Source organism: Aspergillus eucalypticola, assembly GCF_003184535.1.
Source record: "Aspergillus eucalypticola CBS 122712 chromosome Unknown BO83scaffold_4, whole genome shotgun sequence".
Classification (NCBI taxonomy): domain Eukaryota; kingdom Fungi; phylum Ascomycota; class Eurotiomycetes; order Eurotiales; family Aspergillaceae; genus Aspergillus; species Aspergillus eucalypticola.
The window spans coordinates 792,631-811,805 of NW_020290278.1; the positions used below are offsets into that span (position 1 = coordinate 792,631).

Sequence of the window (19,175 nt, forward strand, 5' to 3'; positions counted from 1 at the left end):
GTCTCCAGAGCCCAAAATTGTAAGGAGCAAGGAATATTAAATCCGAGCGCGAATTGCTGACATGATATGAATATAAGCGACATGTCATCATTAAAATCCATCATTCCATTGCATTTAAACTCGATTGTTCATCCTCAGTTTTCTTTCACTCGCATGGCACGCTCTCGAGGTGAATTTCTGCTGCTGTGCACAGAGATGTTTGGGATTTACCACACCCTCTTCTGTTCTTACAGCATTAAATTCTGATGGGCAAGAGAATAAAAACGGATGTAACTATGGTGAGGGAATAGAAAGAGAGCTAGGGGTGTTTTTAGTTGTGGTAGCTACAGCCAGTGTTTCATGTGCACATGGTTGTTGTCTCAAAACATTTCTCCGATCCAAGTTCCTATTATTAACGCAGGATTCGAGGGCAGTGGGGGGAAAGGAGGAGTTCAAAACGGATACTAGTGTACTCCATAGTGAGAAAATGAGAAAACTTAGAAGTCAAGTCATTCTTTTTCGGATACGTCCAAAACGATCATCCAGGGCGGGATACTCGACAAGGCACGCCCCTACACTAGTATCCTTGATACAGTCAAAACATGGCTAAAACACAAGTTGGTACTTTGCAGTCAATTGGGGGCTGAGCTGAATTATATCGACAGGCCAGCGAATACTGGTATCTATCATTCTTAAGTGCAAAGTACTAAGTTGATTGGGACTGTTGGATGATGTTATTGGATGTAGCGACAAGTGACCAGGTAGCCTCATGAATTGCCCCGGTTAGTCTGACGATCTTCTAAGCACACAGTGTTCCACTCGGGTGCTGTTGTTAGCCACAGCCTCACTTCATGTGCTGCTGGGCAAGATGATGCTCTAAAAGGTAAATGAAACTGAGAAAAAGGATACCATCAATACGAATAAGAAATACACAATAAGTAACCAAAGAAGAAATGTATCATATAGAAGATCTAAGTATATAAGAGGATCGACACTCACTCCCTGCGTCAAGAAAATATGCGAAAATTGTTTGTTTGGATATTCAGGAGCACGGGGTACCACCGAATCGGCTCTAGACCAGATGTGACACAATACCGTCAATAGAGAATCAAACCCTTCACTCGGGGTTTGTGGACGCACAGTAGTCGTTGTAGTAAGTGTTGGTTGGAGGAAAGGGAAGAACACAAGACACACGCTAAAATATTACGAGCGACAGAGAAAGCCTAGCTAGGCAAACTGAGTGTGCCCTATCTGGCCTGACTCGTTGTAATTGCTGCCACTGGCGTTTTGAGTTACTAGTACATTAGTCCCTTTTTCTTTTTGCCTCCCCCGGCCTGCCCACAAATCTGACCACAAGATTAGCAGTCTAGTAGTAGTAGGTAAAGCGTGGGTTATGTTTCTTTAGGGGGCTAATGGGGAGGGTCTAAAAGAAGTAGGAGTACTATCTCAGACATGCTCTGGAGAGGGAGAACTTTGGCCATCAGGTGAACCCGACCATTGACATAAAGATCGGAATACTAGAGGGTATTATTATTATTATTATTATTATTATTATTATTATCGTTATTTTTGGGGGGAGGAGGGAATATTATACTTACATACAACCCCAAGATCGATCAGATCCATTCACCCATTCAAACCCCCATTTAGCGCCAGAAGTTCTTTCTCTCCTCTCTCTTGGTCTCTCCATCTCTCCCTTTATGTCTTTCACTCGCGGTAAGCTTGGGTCGCCCGGTCCACGTTTTTCCCAAATACCCACCCGCGCCCCTACGATCGAGCGAGTATGTAATCCTCTCCTCTGTCTTTCTGCCATCTCCACTTCCACCTGTCTAGATGACGATTGGGAAACATCCACAACTGGCCCATCCATCCCATCCCATCCCATCCCCATTCCATCCTCTCTACCAACCACTACGAACTAACCTTCCATCAATCAATCAATCACATCCTACCATTCACCTTACTCCTCTTCCTCCCTCCACCCCCTCATTTTTCCTTTCCTACTAATTAACGCACACGAACTTATTTCCTCCTTTTATAATGACCAGTAATAATACCTAATTCCCTTTCATATTCACACGTCCGCGCATTATTTCCCCCATCCTCCATCCCATCCCATCCCATCCCATCTCATCTCCTTCCTCACTTAACTACTATTACCCGCCTGATTGATCGACCCGACCGACGACTGATCCCCATTGCTTACATTATCTCACACTCGAGATCCGCGCTCTCATCCACTCTCCCACATCATCCCCCCCCCCCGATCGACTTCAACTACCCTTTTTAGCGTCAGGTCGTCATTCTCGCTCGCTTTCCTGCTCCGCAGTTGGTTCTCTTGACACCCCTCACCCTCTCGATCAAACCTCCAGCAGAACCATCCTACTCCGCGCTTGGGCTCGGCGTCTTTTCGTTGCTTCGCTGTCTCCCCTGCTTCCTTTCCACCTCCTGCGTCACGAGCCAACACCTCCGCCGCCCCCCGGGAGCTTGCAGTTGTCGTCGCTCCGGCCTTCCCCGTTTCGACCTCGAGCCGTCTGTTGTGGCTCTGCCTTCGGCCACTACGCGCGCAAGCCTCGATCCCTGATCGAACTCCATTGTCGATCGCATATACCAACGTCTCTCTTGCTCTCCCCGTTCCGATCGCTGCAGCGATATCCTCCCCATTGCGCCGCCCATAACCTTCCGTCCGCAATCACATCTGTCTGTTTGGGTCGTTGGAGCTGCCACTCGTCTGGGTATTCGCCTCTCCCGTCGGCGTTGGGTCTCAGCGTCCTGACAGGTTGATGCCGTATCCTTCCGCAGGCAGCTAATGGGTTAGCTTTTCGCTGTCTGGGAATCATACCGAGAACATGGGTTCGTGTGTGAGCACGGAAGCGACAGGAGATGCGGAGTCGAAGCGGAGGAGCCAAGCAATCGACCGAAAACTAGAAGAGGACTCTAGGCGACTACGGCGAGAGTGCAAGATCCTATTGCTTGGTTAGTTGCATCTCCTCATCCGGCTATACGAAGGCCGATGCTATTTCAAGCTCCACTCTTGCTAACTGTGATATCGTGTGTGATGTTAGGTTCCGGAGAAAGCGGCAAGTCGACCATCGTCAAGCAAATGAAGATCATCCACCAAAATGGGTACACAGTTGAAGAGCTGGCGTTATATCGCCTAACGGTCTACAAGAACCTCCTCGATTGTACCAAATCTCTCATCGCAGCCTACCACCAGTTCTCGCTAGAACCTTCAAGTCAAAAAGTCCGCGACTACATCCAATTCCTTTCCGATTATAACATTGACCCTGATCCAAATATACCCCTGGATTCTCGGGTCGGTGATGCGATAACGTATCTCTGGAATGACCCTTGTACTTCCAATGTGCTGGAGCATCAGAACGAATTCTATCTGATGGATTCCGCGCCATAGTAAGTGCTTGCGTCAATTCGAGTCCTACCACAAGCACAGCCGCTGACCGAGTCCTTTCAGTTTCTTTGATGAAGCTAAGCGGATAGCTTCCCCAGATTACATACCCAACGTAAATGATGTACTCCGCGCGCGGACAAAAACGACAGGTATATATGAGACGCGATTTACCATGGGCCAGCTTAGCATACAGTATGACCTGTCCTCTCCTTGAAGGTGACCCCTGTTTCATCGACAAGATGCTGACTTGTCACATAGTATGTTCGATGTTGGCGGCCAGCGGAGCGAGCGGAAGAAGTGGATTCATTGCTTTGAAAACGTAACATCCATCATCTTCTGCGTGGCGCTGAGTGAGTATGACCAAGTATTATTGGAGGAGAGCAATCAGGTATGTCTCGGAGCGCTTCATCGCCCTGCCCATGCGCCACTGCTGATCTCGCTTTCAGAATCGCATGATGGAAAGCTTAGTCCTGTTCGATTCCGTGGTTAATTCTCGATGGTTTATGCGAACGAGCATAATTCTTTTCCTAAACAAGGTCGATCTTTTCAAACAAAAGCTTCCTCGATCTCCATTGAACCATTACTTTCCGGACTATTCAGGCGGCAATGACGTGAATCGGGCGGCCAAATACCTTCTTTGGAGATTCAATCAAGTCAACAGAGCGCATCTGAATCTTTACCCTCAGTAAGTTTTGATCAAACCTGTGCGTGCTGTGTAATCACTAATTCGCCCTCAAGTCTGACTCAGGCTACCGACACGACGAATATCCGTCTGGTATTCGCCGCTGTAAAGGAAACGATCCTGCAAAATGCCCTCAAGGATTCGGGTATTCTGTGAGGCAGCTATCGTTAGAAGAGCAACTAGACCCGGTTTACGTTAGCGAGATTCTCCACTTTGGCGATTGCCTACGTTGTGTAGAGGCCGTCCTATCGGCCCTCTCACTAGTCAGTCTTCCAGCCCGGTTTTACTGATGAACCTCATTTTTCTCTGAAGCTTCGATGCTTCTGATTTGCACCCTTTTTGCAGCTTTGGCGTTCGTTATCTTTTGATTTTCTTTGTTCCTTTGTTCATCACATTGTGTTCAGTCGGTAGGCATCGGCGTTACGGTGCTAAGTTGACCTCACAGTTCAATGTGCCTGGCGCTGGGTTGGTTCATGGTCATTGGAATTTGTGGCATGGTGTCAATTATTCCTTCTCATTTGTGATCTTTCAGGATGATATGTTTCTTAGGGCTTTTCTATCTGCATCGGCCATAACAGACCACGTCCAACTCCTGGGGCTGATCTTCAATCAATGAGCTCAATGTCTTTCAATAACAGGAAGAGGGAGACACAGGCCTTGGCATTACATTCTTTGCACGTGGACTGCGCAAAGCCTTTTGATATCCTGTTTCATGCCCCCGGAATTTCCTATAACCCTTTTTTTTCTTTTCTTTTCTTTTCCCATGACTTGACTCTGCATCTAATGGCGATCTCTCTTTACATACTTCTCTAATTTTCTATGCTATTACCCGGCATTCTGTTTTACTTGTTGCTGTTGATTTTCTATCGTCCCGTCTATACCACGCAGCTTGTTGTAGCGATCCTATGCATGCAATTGATCTCTTACCCATGAAATGTCACCGTGCCCTTTGTGCAGTGATGCTGCCCATTGCAAGCGGAGCGGCTCCCATCAGATGATGCTGTAACGCGTACTGCTTACTGTCTTGAAGTCGATGTTCCTTCTTTTGACGTTCTCTTGCCCGCCCAAAAGGCGAGCATATCCAGGCCAAGGCCAGTTGTGGCAGTGCCTCCAGGCATCATTACCGTCCCAGCTGGTGGTTGGGAGTGCGGCCAGGCAATTCGCAGCGAGGCCGACTGGGCATGTAGGTATGGAAAGCTCTAAGCGCCGCTTCATGTTGGTTTCTTTTGCTAGTCCGCAGGAACCAGTCAAGACATTGGAGAGGGCTTGCATTGTGCAAAGGTCATGGGAAACGCCCATGGCTCGCGCGGAGTTCCTCGAGCTCAGACCGTTGATCCTAGCGCTCGAATGAAATGATAGACGGGGGAGAACGTTGATGACCCGCCGATCAGACAGGAAGGTTGCAGTGCGGGGGTGGGGGGGAATGAGGCCGGAGATGGACTGGACCCGGAGGACTGAGCTGCGGGCGGGTGGTTAGTAGTAGTACGTAGTAGATTTATTCCAAAGAGCTGTATAAAGGAAGATGCAATCAAAAGGGGGAAAAGTAAAGAGAATAACAGAAATAGTACATTGTATTGCATGCATCAATACATGTGGGTGATGTCGTAGAGACCAGACCTGTAGTAGTAGTAGCAGTTAGTAGTTCTGGCGATTCAAAAAGCAGCAACTGTTAGTAGTAAATGGAGTAGTTGAAAGAAGTAGTAGGTATTCAGAGACAAGACTGTTTACTTACTATACGGTATCAATACACCGTCACCCAGTCCAGAGTCAATCCTTCCTCCATCCACTCCACTAGTTACTACTTCCTCCCCTCCCCGATCAACATGCGTCATAGCGGCAGCTCCGGTCAGGCCAGACGGCTACTGTCAGACGGACGAGATGGTGGTAGTGGAGCAGTGATGAACTAACTCATGCTGTCTTGTCTCGTTTCTGTCGCCTAAAACCCCTCAATCCAAGGAAACGTCGTGACTTCTATTGAGTTCAGGCCCAGTTCCGGACAATCCGTCAGTCAACACACACATCCTCCCCATCCAATGCTGGTCTAGCATTCAGGGAGCTACACGGCAGCTTGGGGCGTTGCCCAGTTACGCTGTTCTATTTGCGAATTGAACTAGTTGGAAGTTCCATGAAAGTCTAGACACTTGCTTCGCACGACAATGCATGAGCACCCGGGGGCCAAACGTATGATCATCCATTCCGGATTCCTGTTCGATCCTCCATCTATCGCCAACTGCCATCCCAGACTTCCATATTACCCCTCCCGGTTGTCTCGCATGCCCTGCTTTGATCCCAGCATTGCGATTAAGACACCCTTGTCACGCGGTCGATTGAGAGAAAGGGGGTGGGGGGGGGGGGGGGGGAGGGGGAAAGTGAAGGTCTGCTACTCTCTATTCTTACTATAGTGAAGTATAGTCAGTCCGTGGTACTACTTACAGTACCTCGCTCCCACCCCCCTCCCACTACTTCCTTCCTTCCTTCCTTCCTTCTTCTTTGTCTTCTCCCCCTCCCTCCCAAGTCTTTCCCCCTTTTTCTCTTTCGCCTTTTCCCACTATAGGATTCGAGGCGCTCCATTAGCTCAGGCTTCTTTGTTATTGAATGCCTCATACTCAAATCATTGGGCTAGTCTATTGAACACTTCTTGAACTAGCTAGTGTTTCCGCCACTTCAACGCTTGTTCAGCTACAATGGCCTCGGAACCGCCTCGTCGTGAAAGAAAGCCTTCGGTTGGAGCTCCGGTGTCTGAGCTCCAAGGACCTATTGGTCCCGGCTTCAGTCGTCCCAAGCACAGACGTACCTTCACCGGCTTCGGACCCGCAGAGATCAAAAGTGTCGAAGCTAGTATTCCCGAGCATCTTAGGGAGGCGTGAGTATTGATCCTGATATAACTCTTTTGCCATGATAGCCGTCGCTCTCCATAGCTGCAAAGCTGCAAGCTTGTTTCATATTCAACCGTCATTGGAGTATCGCTGACCTGCATTGTACCCTAGATGGCGGAAGCACGTAGGATACTCGATGACGCGCTTTGAGATCTAAGATCGTTTTGCTAAGCCTGTGTTTGTCATAGTCCGCCAATGGATTTGCCAACAAAGAAGAGTTCGAAGTAAGTTGGATAGTACATACAGCGTCGAGCATTTCACTTATGATGTGAATAGGATGAGCTGGTCCGCCACATCGAAACTACTTTGGCTCGCTCCTTGTACAACTGTGACGAATTGTATTTTCAACACTCGCTGGACAGCATCAGGGAACGAACCGCTGACGTATTAGGGCCGCATACTCTGGAACCGCCCTAGCCTTTCGAGATCGCTTGATCATCGAATGGAATAAGACGCAACAGCGACAAGCTTCTGCCGACCAGAAGCGAGTGTATTGTGAGCGGATCCTTGAAATACTTAGACTATCATTCACGTATCTGTGAGAACACTAACAACTCTTGCCAGATCTTTCTCTCGAATTCCTTATGGGCCGAGCTCTGGATAATGCCATGCTCAATGTCGGCTTGAAGGACGTTGCAAGAGGTAGGAATCCTAGAACAAATGCCCAATAACTCCTACTAATCCTATGAGATAAGAGGGCCTGAAGGACCTTGGCTTCCGAGTCGAGGATGTCATTAGCCAGGAGCATGATGCTGCACTGGGAAATGGAGGTCTTGGACGCTTGGCTGCGTGCCTACTCGACAGTCTGGCGACATTGAACTATCCAGCCTGGGGCTACGGTCTACGCTACCGTTATGGTATTTTCAAGCAGGAAATTGTAGACGGGTATCAGATGGAAGTCCCCGACTACTGGCTTGACTTCAATCCATGGGAGTTCCCTCGGCATGAAATCACTGTCAATATTCAGTTTTATGGCTGGGTGAGAAAATACCAGGACGAGAATGGTAAAACCATCCACTCATGGCAAGACGGCGAAACTGTGCAAGCAGTAGCGTACGATGTTCCTGTCCCGGGCTATGGCACACGGACCACGAACAATCTTCGGCTGTGGTCTTGCAAGGCTTCCAGCGGAGAGTTCAACTTTCAGAAATTCAACGCTGGCGATTACGAAAGTGCTGTCGCAGAGCAACAACGTGCGGAGACAATCTCTGCGGTGCTCTATCCGAATGACAACCTTGACAGGGGTAAGGAGCTAAGACTTAAACAACAGTACTTCTGGTGTGCTGCCTCTCTGTTCGACATTGTCCGGAGATTCAAGAAGACCAAGAGAGCTTGGAGCGAGTTTCCCGATCAGGTTGCCATTCAATTGAATGACACTCATCCAACCTTAGCTATAGTCGAACTTCAGCGCATTTTGATTGATAACGAAGGTCTCGAGTGGGACGAGGCATGGGCTATCGTGACAAAGACCTTCGGGTACACGAATCACACGGTTTTGCCGGAGGCCCTGGAGAAGTGGTCTGTCCCGTTGGTGCAAAACCTGCTACCACGGCACATGCAGATCATTTTCGACATCAACTTATATTTCCTTCAGCATGTTGAAAAGAATTTTCCGCAAGATAGAGACTTACTGTCTCGGGTGTCGATTATTGAAGAGTCCCACCCGAAGATGGTGAGGATGGCTTACATCGCTATTATTGGCTCCCATAAAGTCAATGGGGTCGCAGAACTACACTCAGATCTTTTGCGGACCACCCTTTTCAAGGATTTCGTGACAATATACGGCCCGGACAAGTTCACCAATGTTACCAATGGTGTTACTCCACGTCGTTGGCTACACCAGGCAAACCCACGATTGTCTGATCTAATCGCTTCCAGGCTCGGAGGATATCAATTCTTAACTGATTTGACACTTCTAGACCGGCTCGAGGCTTTCGTTGATGACAAGGCATTCCAACGTGAATGGGCCGAGATTAAGACCGCGAACAAGATTCGTCTCGCTAAACACATCAAAGAGACAACCGGTTACAGTGTAAATCCACAGGCTTTGTTTGATATTCAAGTCAAGCGGATCCATGAGTACAAGCGGCAGCAGCTTAACATCTTCGGTGTCATCCACCGATACTTGAGGATCAAGTCAATGTCTGCGGAAGAGAAAAAGAAGGCACTGCCGCGCGTATCTGTCTTTGGAGGCAAAGCAGCCCCAGGCTACTGGATGGCAAAGACCGTTATTCACCTGATTAACAAAGTTGCATCCGTCGTAAACAATGACCCTGAAGTTGGTGATCTTTTGAAGGTGATCTTTGTCGAGGACTACAACGTCAGTAAGGCCGAAATTATCTGTCCAGCGTCTGATATCAGCGAGCACATCTCAACCGCTGGTACGGAGGGCAGCGGTACTAGTAACATGAAATTCGTCATGAACGGTGGCTTGATCATTGGAACTTGCGACGGTGCTAACGTATGAAGCCCTATATCCCGTCTGCGATGCTAGCACTGACCATTGCCCCTATATAGATCGAGATTACCAGAGAAATCGGGGAGCAGAACATATTTCTCTTTGGAAATCTAGCAGAAGATGTGGAAGAGCTTCGCCACCGACACCTCTACGGCGATTTCCAGCTCGATCCTCACTTGGCTAAAGTCTTCGATGCAATTCGTGGCGGCATGTTCGGTGATGTTAACAACTTCTCCGCACTCATCGCCTCCATTGTTGAGCACGGAGATTACTACCTAGTGTCTGACGACTTCAACTCGTATATCACCACGCAGGACTTGGTAGATGAGTCATTCCAGAACCGCGAAGAGTGGTTAGCCAAGTCCATCACCAGTGTGGCACGCATGGGTTTCTTCTCGACTGACCGCGTGATCAATGAGTACGCCGAAAGCATTTGGAATGTAGAGCCCCTCGAGGTGGAGAATTAGACAGTGGCCATTGTTGAAGTTGGACTCCTGCATCATCTGGTCCTTCCTTTCCGTTTGCCGTTTTGTCACCCGCTCTATTCTTCCGCTTTTCTTTCCTCTTGGCGAGTTGGATTGAAGTTCTACTATTACATGGATCCTACACTCGTAACGCTGCCCGATGAACAGGAGAGAGATGCTTATGACGGAGCCATTCACTCACTCCGCAGTAACTCATTGTTCGGATCAGCAATTATCAAACAGCTATATTCTATGCAACTAACTGTTCTTACAAAATTCCATACGTCTTCTACATTAATCATGAATATGTAAGTTGCCCCAAACGTGCTACACATGCCGTAACGCAACCCTTGTATGGCAAATGACACAGCGACGACAACTATAAGCCCCGTATATACTCTATATCCCTTCAAGAGAACGGACACGTGAATGAAACACGGCCCTAAGCGCTCAATTCAGCCATGCGCCTCTGCAACTCTGGCACCATGCGAAGTTGGAGGTCCAGCTCCTCCTTCTCACTGTAATAAACCGCTGTGTTAGCTCATCTCCAATGGTGCAGCCACCAAAACAACTCGGAGCGAAGCAACTTACTCTTCCAACTTTAGTCTCCTTTCCCAGTCCAGACCAGTGAAGATGTAGCTTCCTTGCCCATCAAACTGCAGAATCTTCTTGTGATATTTCCAAAGACTCCGTCGGTGGGACACAGTCATCAGCGTAGTACCTAGCTTCTTGGCTGTTTCGTACATGACCCGTTCAATCTCCAAAGTAACCGAGGAGGTGCACTCGTCCAAAATGGCGAACTTTGGCCGATGATAGAATAGTCTGGCCATGGCTATCCGTTGTTGCAGACCACCGGATAGGACGTCGCGCCATTCTTCCTCAGCGTCCCAACCTCCAGGGCGATCAACAACGGAAGCGATCTCCACGACTGAGAGGATCTCGTAGAGATCATCGTCGGTAATACCCTTGGCGCGCATTTCGCGGACACCGTCTGGGTAAATAACTTGTTGGCGGAGCGTGCCTCGCGAAAGATACGGGCGCTGGGGGATGTAGAAGATGTCGTCAAATCGGGGCTTCTTGACTTGGCCTCCGTAAACAGGCCACAGGCCACCGAGAATGCGAAATAGGGAGGACTTGCCGCATCCGTTTGGTCCAACAATCAGAAGGTGGTCGCCTGGGTGCACGGTGAAGGACAGTTTGCGGACCAGAACATCGCCGTTTGGTGAAACAATAGGGACGTCAGTAAACTCAATTGAATCACTTTCCTCGACGACTCCGCGACCGGATAAGATGGCGGTGTTTTCTTCTGTGGAGGCGGAGGACACTAGCTTCTTCTCGAAACGGCCGGCTAAGAGGTCGTCCATAACCTCTAGCAACGAAGAGACACGGGCTGTGTGACCAGCTAGTTCGGAGATTTCTTTGTAGGAGAACATTAGACGCCCAAAGGCGTCTGAGGAAGAAAGCAGCATTCTTCGGTTGGTAACGAAGCCTGTTTGATGCATGTCAGTCATCGTGCTGATGTATCGGTTTCTAGATTGGGTGCAAATGCTTACTCTCGGTACGGTCGCCCATAGTTTGAGTGACTTGGCCGGGAATGCGGAAGAAAACAGGGATACTGCAGAGGATCAATCCCAAGGCACCCCAAAAGTACTTGATAACGAAATCCTCCATAAATCCGTGGTATAAGCGTCTGCGAAGAATGCGGTTCACGTGTTTGATCAAAGTGAAGTAGCCCTTATCCAAGGTGTCCTTTTCTGCCTCGTGGCCGTGGTAGAGAGCCACCTCTTCGCTGTAGTCGATCAAACGCGAGTGCAGGAACCGGAACTCGCCTTCCAGACGTGCTTCGTCGGCTACATATTTGCCAAATGGTGGCGTCAAGGCTCGCATAACATTGGCGGATAATTGCACCAAGAGGCTCATGATAAACAGGCCTTCTCCGCCCACACTCTTGGAAAGAGAGTAGTTGTAGATGGCCATGTCGAGAATCGGTTTTGCCAGGTTGGAGTACAGCTCTGCCAGGCTGTCGGAGAACCTTGAAACATCTACTGTGATGAGCTGGTCGGGGTTCTTGAGCCGATCGTCCAAAGCGGATATGGCATAGAACGTCATGTTCGACAGATATTTGTCATGGATATAGTCTGTCAGGCGTTTGCGGTAAGAGAGAGCGAGTTTGCATTGGTGATAAGATAGCTATCGCAACACAGAAAGACTTAGCTCCTGGACCTTTCTCTTCTGTGGATATGAAGCCACTTACCATGGAGTTCGTGAATGTCGCAGGAACTGCCACTATCATCCACCACACTAGCCCCAGCAAGAAGTCCTTCCCTCTCCCTCTCACCAGATTGCTAACCAGCCGGCCATCCAGCTCGGCTACATAGAGACTCAGCAGTGTCCGCAGCACCAGGAAAACACTGTGGCCAAACAGAAGCCGTAACTCTTTGCTCCGCCAACCGGGGATCACGATCTTCAACAGACGAAGCAGATTGCGAAAGAATTCCCGGTTGACTTCGACCTTTTTGCGCGGACGATCGCCGCCTTCGCCAAGTCTACTGGTTCCAGGGCGTCGGCGCAGTTCTTCCTGGTGCTGGGAGGCGGCCTTTTGCTCGGAGATGGCATTATGGACACGTTTCACGAGAGCGGCGAAGAGAGCTAGATACACAGTACGGGAGATTTGTTTACGATGACGGAGGTAGGTGGCAGTCAGGCGGGAGAAGAGGTGTCGGATGGACCGCTCGGGCGGAAATAACTTGGATTGCGCAGCCATAGTTGCGACGTGAACCCCGGAAGTGTAGTTAACCGAAGTCGATGACGGCTAACATGACCGGTGAAGACAAAGGTAAAGGAGGGGAGATGAAGAGGAACGAGAAAGAGGATGAAGATGAAGAGAGATAGAAAGGCAGGGGAGGGAGGAAGAATGATGGGGGAGAAGAGCGAGGGGATGACGATGGAAGGATGATGGATGGGGGCTTGACATGTGAATAGGCCCGGGGGCTCCTTCCCTCCCCGGATTCTCGGGGCCTGCCGAGGATGTCCGCCTTATCTAAGCGGGGAACTGTTTACATTCTTTCAAAAAATTGATTATTGATTAAGTCGTTCACCATCGCTAATATTTGAACCCATAGTTAATATCAACATCGACACCCTACCCTCGCCACCTCTCGTAGTACTCAACTTTCTATATGTCCCAGACTCTCCCATGCACCTTTGGCACCAACGCCTTTACCCACCCTTAGCCTAGATTTCCCTCTTCCACCAACGAAAAAGAAAAACAAACAATAGGTAAAACGAAAGGAGATCGCCACCGCAGATACACATCGCATGTGCGAAGTAGATTAGAATACAGATAATAATGTCACGCTTTTCGGTGACCTATATACAAACAAGGGCCATCCTCTGCCGGCAGAGATCCCAGTCATCCGTCCATACAGCAACAGTAGCCCCATCGCCAGCTAGGCGAGGGAAGAAGCACCTGTGGGTGTTAACAAAAGCCAGAAATCGGCTATGATTAACCCAGTAAACTCAGGTTCTAACTCAGAAAGAAGCCTGCTGATCTGATTCGGTATCGTCGTTCCCATTGCTCCTGCTAGACGATGTCCTTTTGCCACTGTTGAAGTGCGCAGCGATCTGGCTTTGCCGGAACTTCTCAAAGGTTTCCGCATCGTTCTTACGAGCGGCCCATAACTCCTCCACTGTGGTACCCAGATCGCCGAGCGCTTTGTCCGCATCCACACTCTCAAAAGGTGTGTGGGTTTGTTCCTCCTGCAGACGATCAAGTTTATCACGCAAGGCGGCCATATGGGACTCCTCAAATGAGAATGCCGACATATCATCGTCAGCCTGATCGAACGAAGGCCGGAGGAAATCGCGCCGAATGTTCTGCCCGAGACGGTGAACATGGCCTTCCTCGGAGGTCATTGCGCGTGAATGAAGCGACGTAATCGAGCTTGACCGCGATAGTCGGACGGCATATTGCTCCTCCTCCTCGTCTGCCACGGCCTCGGCATCGGCGCAGGTGCCATTCAGCTGGGTGTTTTCAGACACAGGCCCGTTCCATCCGTCGTCGTTAGAACCCTGTGAGCTAGTATCCTGGATCGCATACGATGGGATGGACTGGGGTATGATGCGGGTCTCAGGATATTCGTCTTCAAATCGCTGGATCATGCGCTGTAAGGTGAATTCGAGGAATTGGAGACGCCCTGCAGTGGTAGAGCTGGTTAGCGTTACCGCCTAGATGGGGGGAGAGTAGGAGAAACAACATACGGTAATTGGTAACATTGCCGGCCTTGTCTTCGCGCACAAGGGCCGACTGGATTCGCGTCCGGATATTACGCGCCGACTCCAACAGATTCTTAGACATGTCACGGGGTCGTTTAGTGACATAAGACCTGGACTTCCTATGCCTGGGTGTAGTTGTGCCACTTGGGGGTCCGGACTGGTCTCCTGGCATATGGCGATCCACGTTACCGAGGCAAACACCAAGAGCTTTGACCACGCCGGTCCCTCCAATGACATAGTCCTCATCAGGTGCAGCCTCGTCAACTTCCTCCACCTCATCTCCAGTACCATGGCCAACGATATGCTGCAAAATCTCCGGAACATGGACGGCTGATCTCATCGATGTATCTGTTGGATCGGAGAACTCTGCCGCAATGGCACCTTGCTCCAGATTCTTGAGAGAGTAGGCGACTATCTGGGAAGCCAAAGCCTTCACAACCTCGTTGTTTTCGGCAGTTGGAACTTCTATCTCCACGGCTATGATCGTTCTGGACACACGCACTGCCGCCATCAAGGATGCATAAACAGCACATGCCTCTTCTTGATTGGCGGGATCTGTTGCAGATGCCAACGCCGTAATGGCTGGGTTTTCGAGGATGTTCAAGTGGCATAAGCTGGGGCATTCAGGAAGAACCTCGGCCAAAGCAATGGTTTGGTCAGGAGACAAGTTGACGTCGGCCAGATGGATACGTTTGAGAGCAGGCATTTTGGGAAGAAAACGCCTGAAGGTTGCTAGCGCATCGGGCTGCATAGTGAAAAGACCTGGATTGTGGGAGAAATCGACAAAGCGAAGGTCCGGCAATCTTGTCAATCCTTGGAACAGGGGGTAGACGGTGGAAGGCGTAAGGGAACAGTCAGCCAAGCTAAGAGCATACAACGGATGGTCTTCCGTGAAAGAAGATATGATCAAGTCCAACTGGTCTTGAATGGGATTCCCACCCAGATCTAGCCCCTCGCATTTTCCTGCTTTGAGATAATCAACGATGTGCTCCAGACCTTCTCTGCTCAGCTCGTTATTGGCAAAGCCAAGCCTCCTCAAGCCAAGAGTGGTGGCTGCATCACAAATCTTCTTCACATCTTCGGTCGTAGGTCGGCATTCGCTCAGCAGCAATTCTTCCAGATGGTCCCCGCCAAAGCGTTGTGCGAGCGAATTCGCGAAGAGGGTTGCTACGTTGGTGACGTTCTGGTTTTGCGAGGCTCCTTTGTTGGAGCAACTGACAGTAATGGGTGTCTTGGGAAGAGGAATGCCAGACAAGTCAATTGCCTTCAAGGATTTTGATAGGTGGACGAATAGGCAGATATGACGCCATCCCTCTGGTCCGATTTTGGGGTTATCTTTCAGCGACACCTTCTCAACGACGCTGAACCGCTGTTCTTTCTCCGAAGACACCACCTCTGCCTTCTTTCCCTTTCTACGCCGCTGCATCATCTGTTCCACAGTTCTAGTGGAAAGTAGTGCAGCGAGAATAGATCGCACCGAGTCGTCAGTCAGAGCACATCTTTCAATGATGAGCTTTCTAACGGGCACAACAGCGAGCCAATCGCAGAAAGTAGCAATATCCTCGGCCGTCATAGGGAAGTCGCTGAGGTCAAGCACGGCCACGGTTCCTGGAGACTCGGCTAACGTAGAGGAAGGTGATGAGATCTCGTCAACGATACGCTTGAGCACAGGCGTCTCGCGCAGTTGACAACAGCGTCTATATATCCGCACAGGATCTGTCGTTGGATGACTCTGTGTCTTGGTTCGGCTCGTGTTAGACGCAGGTGTTCGGCAGCCATACTCTTGGCCGTCGGCTGTAAGTTGCATGGGTATGGAGCCATTTGCTTCTGCCTGTCTGCGCCTTCTTTCCCTGCGCTCACGCCTTTCTTCTTCTGACCTCTTCTTCTTCTCCTGCTTTCGTGTTGGCTCTTTTGCCTCGCCATTGGCATTCGCTTCGGCTGGCGGTATGTCTGGTGACCCAGGACTTTTCCCGTCCGCCCCATTTGTTGGGCTACTCTTGTCCTTTGAAGAAACCACAGCCTGAGGATTCTTCAACGCTGCAGCTTCCTCCTTCTCTTTCGACTTGATATGCGATCGTTTGGACTTTTGGTTGTTAACCTCTGGGACAGGACGTCGCCTACTACTTGCTGGTGGGCTGTCTTCATCCGATTCTCGGTAGGATATCCCAGCGATCTCCACATCCACACAGAAAGCGACACGACGCAATTTGGCAGGATTTAGGTCCGGGATCTTGCACCTATCTCGATCCGGATCGATATTCATTACGCGACGTTGGCAGATCGTCCCAGTAGAAGCGGCTTTACCAGTGCCACCAGATGCGGATGACGAAAGTTTCCGGAAGGCGCTCTGAAGGAACGAAGGACCTTTCGGAGATGTTGAGGCGAAAGGGCTATTCTCGTTCGCCCTCTCTTCTTCCTTGTCCTTTGGGGAATACGCCGCACCGAAAGGATTATGCATGTCCATTTTCGAAACAGGAGAGGTCGCCTTCGGGCTCTGCTGTGCCTTCATATTCGACTGCGACGGTGGAGTAGAACCAGAGGAAAACTTGGAGCTCAGGGTCGATATCCACGAGTTCCTTCGTCCGGTAACCGGCCTAGGCGCGGTTTTCGGAGTAGCTGGCGATGTGCCAGTAGGCTTTCCCTCCACTGACTTGTCTTCATTCTTGACCTCCTTCGTGGCCTTCGCACCATCTTCTTGTGACGAACCCTTAGATAAGGTAGGAGTGAGGGGGGCTGATGCTGAAGAGTTATTATCGGTAGTGCTTGGTTTTTCGAGACTTCGTTCTTGGGCATATGTGACATCTGAATCCGCGACAGACCTATCGCTAACCACTGATGATGCCGACTTACAGCGCGACAGATGGTCTTGCGATCGAGTTAGGAGAGGTCCACCAGAGTAGATATGGTAGCAATTGAGCGACGTCCGGCTTACCTTTTTGCGAGTGATGCAGCCAGCTGACATCCACAGTCTCGATCCCTTCCATTTTGAGTCCGTATGCGAATCAATCACAGTATACTAGATAAAACAGTTGTAAGAGAGACGACGTCAGCTCGCTGATGAATAGCGAAGCGGCGGTCCTCAGGCGAAAGCTGAACCCAGTTGGCGCGATAGTGGATACAGATCGTATTTCGGAGGCTATATCGCTGCACGAGTAGTCCAAAATAGAATGATCCGACAGATCTACTATGGCTCGCGACGAGAATGCAAAATCACAGTTTCAGCCAGCGGATGATTAAGAACGGTGACGGTGGGTACATTCCATTATGGTACTGCGGCGAAGTACTGCGGACATGGTGACACAGCGGAGAAACGGGGACAAGAACTTAAGACGAGCGACGTCAAAAGGGGTGAGAAGAATATGACGAGGGGGGAAAGGGGAATGCAATGAAAGATGGGAATGTCAAGGAGGAGAGGGAAAACTAGTAGTTTTCGAAAGGGTCTAGAATAGGAAAAGGGAGAGAAGGGACAGAAAAGGGTTGCGGGCAAAGCAGACCAGTTGAACTGAAGGCGATCGGGATGAGGAGGGAAGTGGCTCAACTGGGACTAGTGGGCATAGCATGATTCCCGCCAGTGGGGAGTTCGGCGATTACATACTCGAGTCCGTTGCGGAGAAATTACTAGACGGTATTAGAAACGGGGTACTTGTGACCGTTTCTTACACTGTCCTCTCCCCCTCCGTCTACGGAGAAGTACTTTGGCTCCCCTGTCGACTCTTCTCTCACTAAAAGCAACCTTAGCATTGCGCTTTGGTCCTGCACCCGGCACACATTACAGAAGTACTTAAGATCCAAAAAATACAAAGGTATCGACTGATGATATCCTCAGCCGATACCTGCATCGAATGATGACCCTTTTTGTCCTTTCCCACTCCCCAAAAATGGACTGACGGGGGAGTCTTCTTGCCACTTTCCACACGTTGTGTTTTCCGCATATTCCGCCTGATTTGTTTGCCGAGGAGAATTGGAGGACAACCACTCACACGACACCTTGCCAAGCCCACCCTCAACCGGTGCTGAAATTACAAGTGCGTACGCGAACCCGCAAATCATCGATTTCCAGATAATCCTAAACCTGGGCGGGCTAGTACCGTTCGTTTGGAGCTGATGGTCGCATTCAGCGCCGACACTAGAACTACCAGAAAGTAATTATGGGTACCGTGTATGGAGTGAGTAGATAATTTTCGTGTGCGTTGTTCATCTCGCCATTCGTATACCTTCTGCATTGTGTGTGTGTGTACGTGATAGGTTCTAGATACTCCTCTTTTTAGCACCTGACCCGATCGACTGCGATCCCACAACTGCTTAGATCTCTTGTTCTGGTTAATAATATAGTTTAGTAATGAGTTCATGTCTGTCCAACAGCAAGAACTGATCGAATGATAAGCCACGCGAGCGATCTCCTTATTTAACACTCTACGTAGTAATACCTTCTCCAGCATCTACCCACTACTGGCATCTCAAGGTCCCGCTCTTCAGTTTCCCTTTCGAGTGGCGTTCTCACCACACGCCCATCATGATCATCACTCCTGGCCCTCTCAGCGGACACAATCATAAGATAGTAAGTTTATTTCTCCGAGCCATCTGAATGAAAGCAAACCGAAGATCCAAAGTCTCGAGCCCGATGGCAAATTAAACAACCCGAATAACGGAGTATGATAACCCATGTTCCCATAGTACGTGGTGCCTTGATCCATTGAACTTAACGTGATCCACTTTATGGAACCCGAGAGGAGAACATGTTGATCATACACTCTAACCAGCAAAGTGCAACCTTTCTTTTTGCCATCCTTGCTCAAAGTAGCCAAGTTAGTTAGTACGTACTTTGAACGGCGAATATTAGCTTCGACGTATGAGGCTTGAAGACTGAATAGAAGGATGAAATGTCATACGGTGTTACACTGATCAGCCTGAAAGCATGGATGATCTTTGCGCAGAATATGCTTAAGTAGAAAGTCGGATGATGTCATCTGCCAGTTTCTTTCTCTCGCTTAAGGAATGACATGTCATTCACTCATTCATCAGATTAAGCCTG

The 19,175-nt window shown here is 49.5% G+C and overlaps 4 protein-coding genes across 4 annotated transcripts; 2 read left to right on the top strand and 2 right to left on the bottom strand.

The window, feature by feature from the left end:
- Positions 1-2,349: 2,349 nt before the first annotated feature.
- gpaB (guanine nucleotide-binding protein subunit alpha gpaB) lies at positions 2,350-4,454 on the top strand. The gene is made up of 6 exons (XM_025526412.1): positions 2,350-2,955; positions 3,045-3,390; positions 3,452-3,580; positions 3,647-3,776; positions 3,835-4,073; positions 4,127-4,454. The coding sequence occupies exons 1-6, from the start codon at positions 2,829-2,831 to the stop codon at positions 4,224-4,226; spliced, it is 1,071 nt and encodes a 356-aa protein (XP_025391656.1). The 5' UTR covers positions 2,350-2,828; the 3' UTR covers positions 4,227-4,454.
- Positions 4,455-6,754: 2,300 nt separating this feature from the next.
- glpV (glycogen phosphorylase) lies at positions 6,755-9,871 on the top strand (the record flags this gene model as incomplete). Its single annotated transcript, XM_025527266.1, has 8 exons — positions 6,755-6,933; positions 7,058-7,070; positions 7,135-7,170; positions 7,223-7,284; positions 7,338-7,441; positions 7,511-7,588; positions 7,642-9,407; positions 9,464-9,871. 8 exons carry the CDS (start codon positions 6,755-6,757, stop codon positions 9,869-9,871), a joined length of 2,646 nt encoding a protein of 881 aa, XP_025391657.1.
- Positions 9,872-10,310: 439 nt separating this feature from the next.
- Positions 10,311-12,632, bottom strand: BO83DRAFT_354356 (ATP-binding cassette long-chain fatty acid transporter PXA2; the record flags this gene model as incomplete). Its single annotated transcript, XM_025529099.1, has 4 exons — positions 10,311-10,386; positions 10,460-11,357; positions 11,422-12,058; positions 12,123-12,632. 4 exons carry the CDS (start codon positions 12,630-12,632, stop codon positions 10,311-10,313), a joined length of 2,121 nt encoding a protein of 706 aa, XP_025391658.1.
- Positions 12,633-13,386: 754 nt separating this feature from the next.
- On the bottom strand, positions 13,387-17,596 carry BO83DRAFT_172715 (putative cell wall biogenesis protein Mhp1). Its single transcript, XM_025526413.1, has 3 exons — positions 17,076-17,596; positions 14,129-17,008; positions 13,387-14,064 (listed from the first exon to the last, which is right to left on the bottom strand). The coding sequence occupies exons 1-3, from the start codon at positions 17,125-17,127 to the stop codon at positions 13,400-13,402; spliced, it is 3,597 nt and encodes a 1,198-aa protein (XP_025391659.1). The 5' UTR covers positions 17,128-17,596; the 3' UTR covers positions 13,387-13,399.
- Positions 17,597-19,175: the final 1,579 nt, after the last annotated feature.

Coding starts and splice junctions, on each gene's coding strand:
- BO83DRAFT_172715 (XM_025526413.1), bottom strand. CDS start 17,127: ATGGAAGGGATCGAGACTGTGGATGTCAGCTGGCTGCATCACTCGCAA. Junction 17,009..17,075: donor GCTGCATCACTCGCAAAAAG/GTAAGCCGGACG, acceptor CTCGATCGCAAG/ACCATCTGTCGCGCTGTAAG. Junction 14,065..14,128: donor CGGCAATGTTACCAATTACC/GTATGTTGTTTC, acceptor CTACCACTGCAG/GGCGTCTCCAATTCCTCGAA.
- gpaB (XM_025526412.1), top strand. CDS start 2,829: ATGGGTTCGTGTGTGAGCACGGAAGCGACAGGAGATGCGGAGTCGAAG. Junction 2,956..3,044: donor GTGCAAGATCCTATTGCTTG/GTTAGTTGCATC, acceptor GTGTGATGTTAG/GTTCCGGAGAAAGCGGCAAG. Junction 3,581..3,646: donor ATGGGCCAGCTTAGCATACA/GTATGACCTGTC, acceptor CTTGTCACATAG/TATGTTCGATGTTGGCGGCC.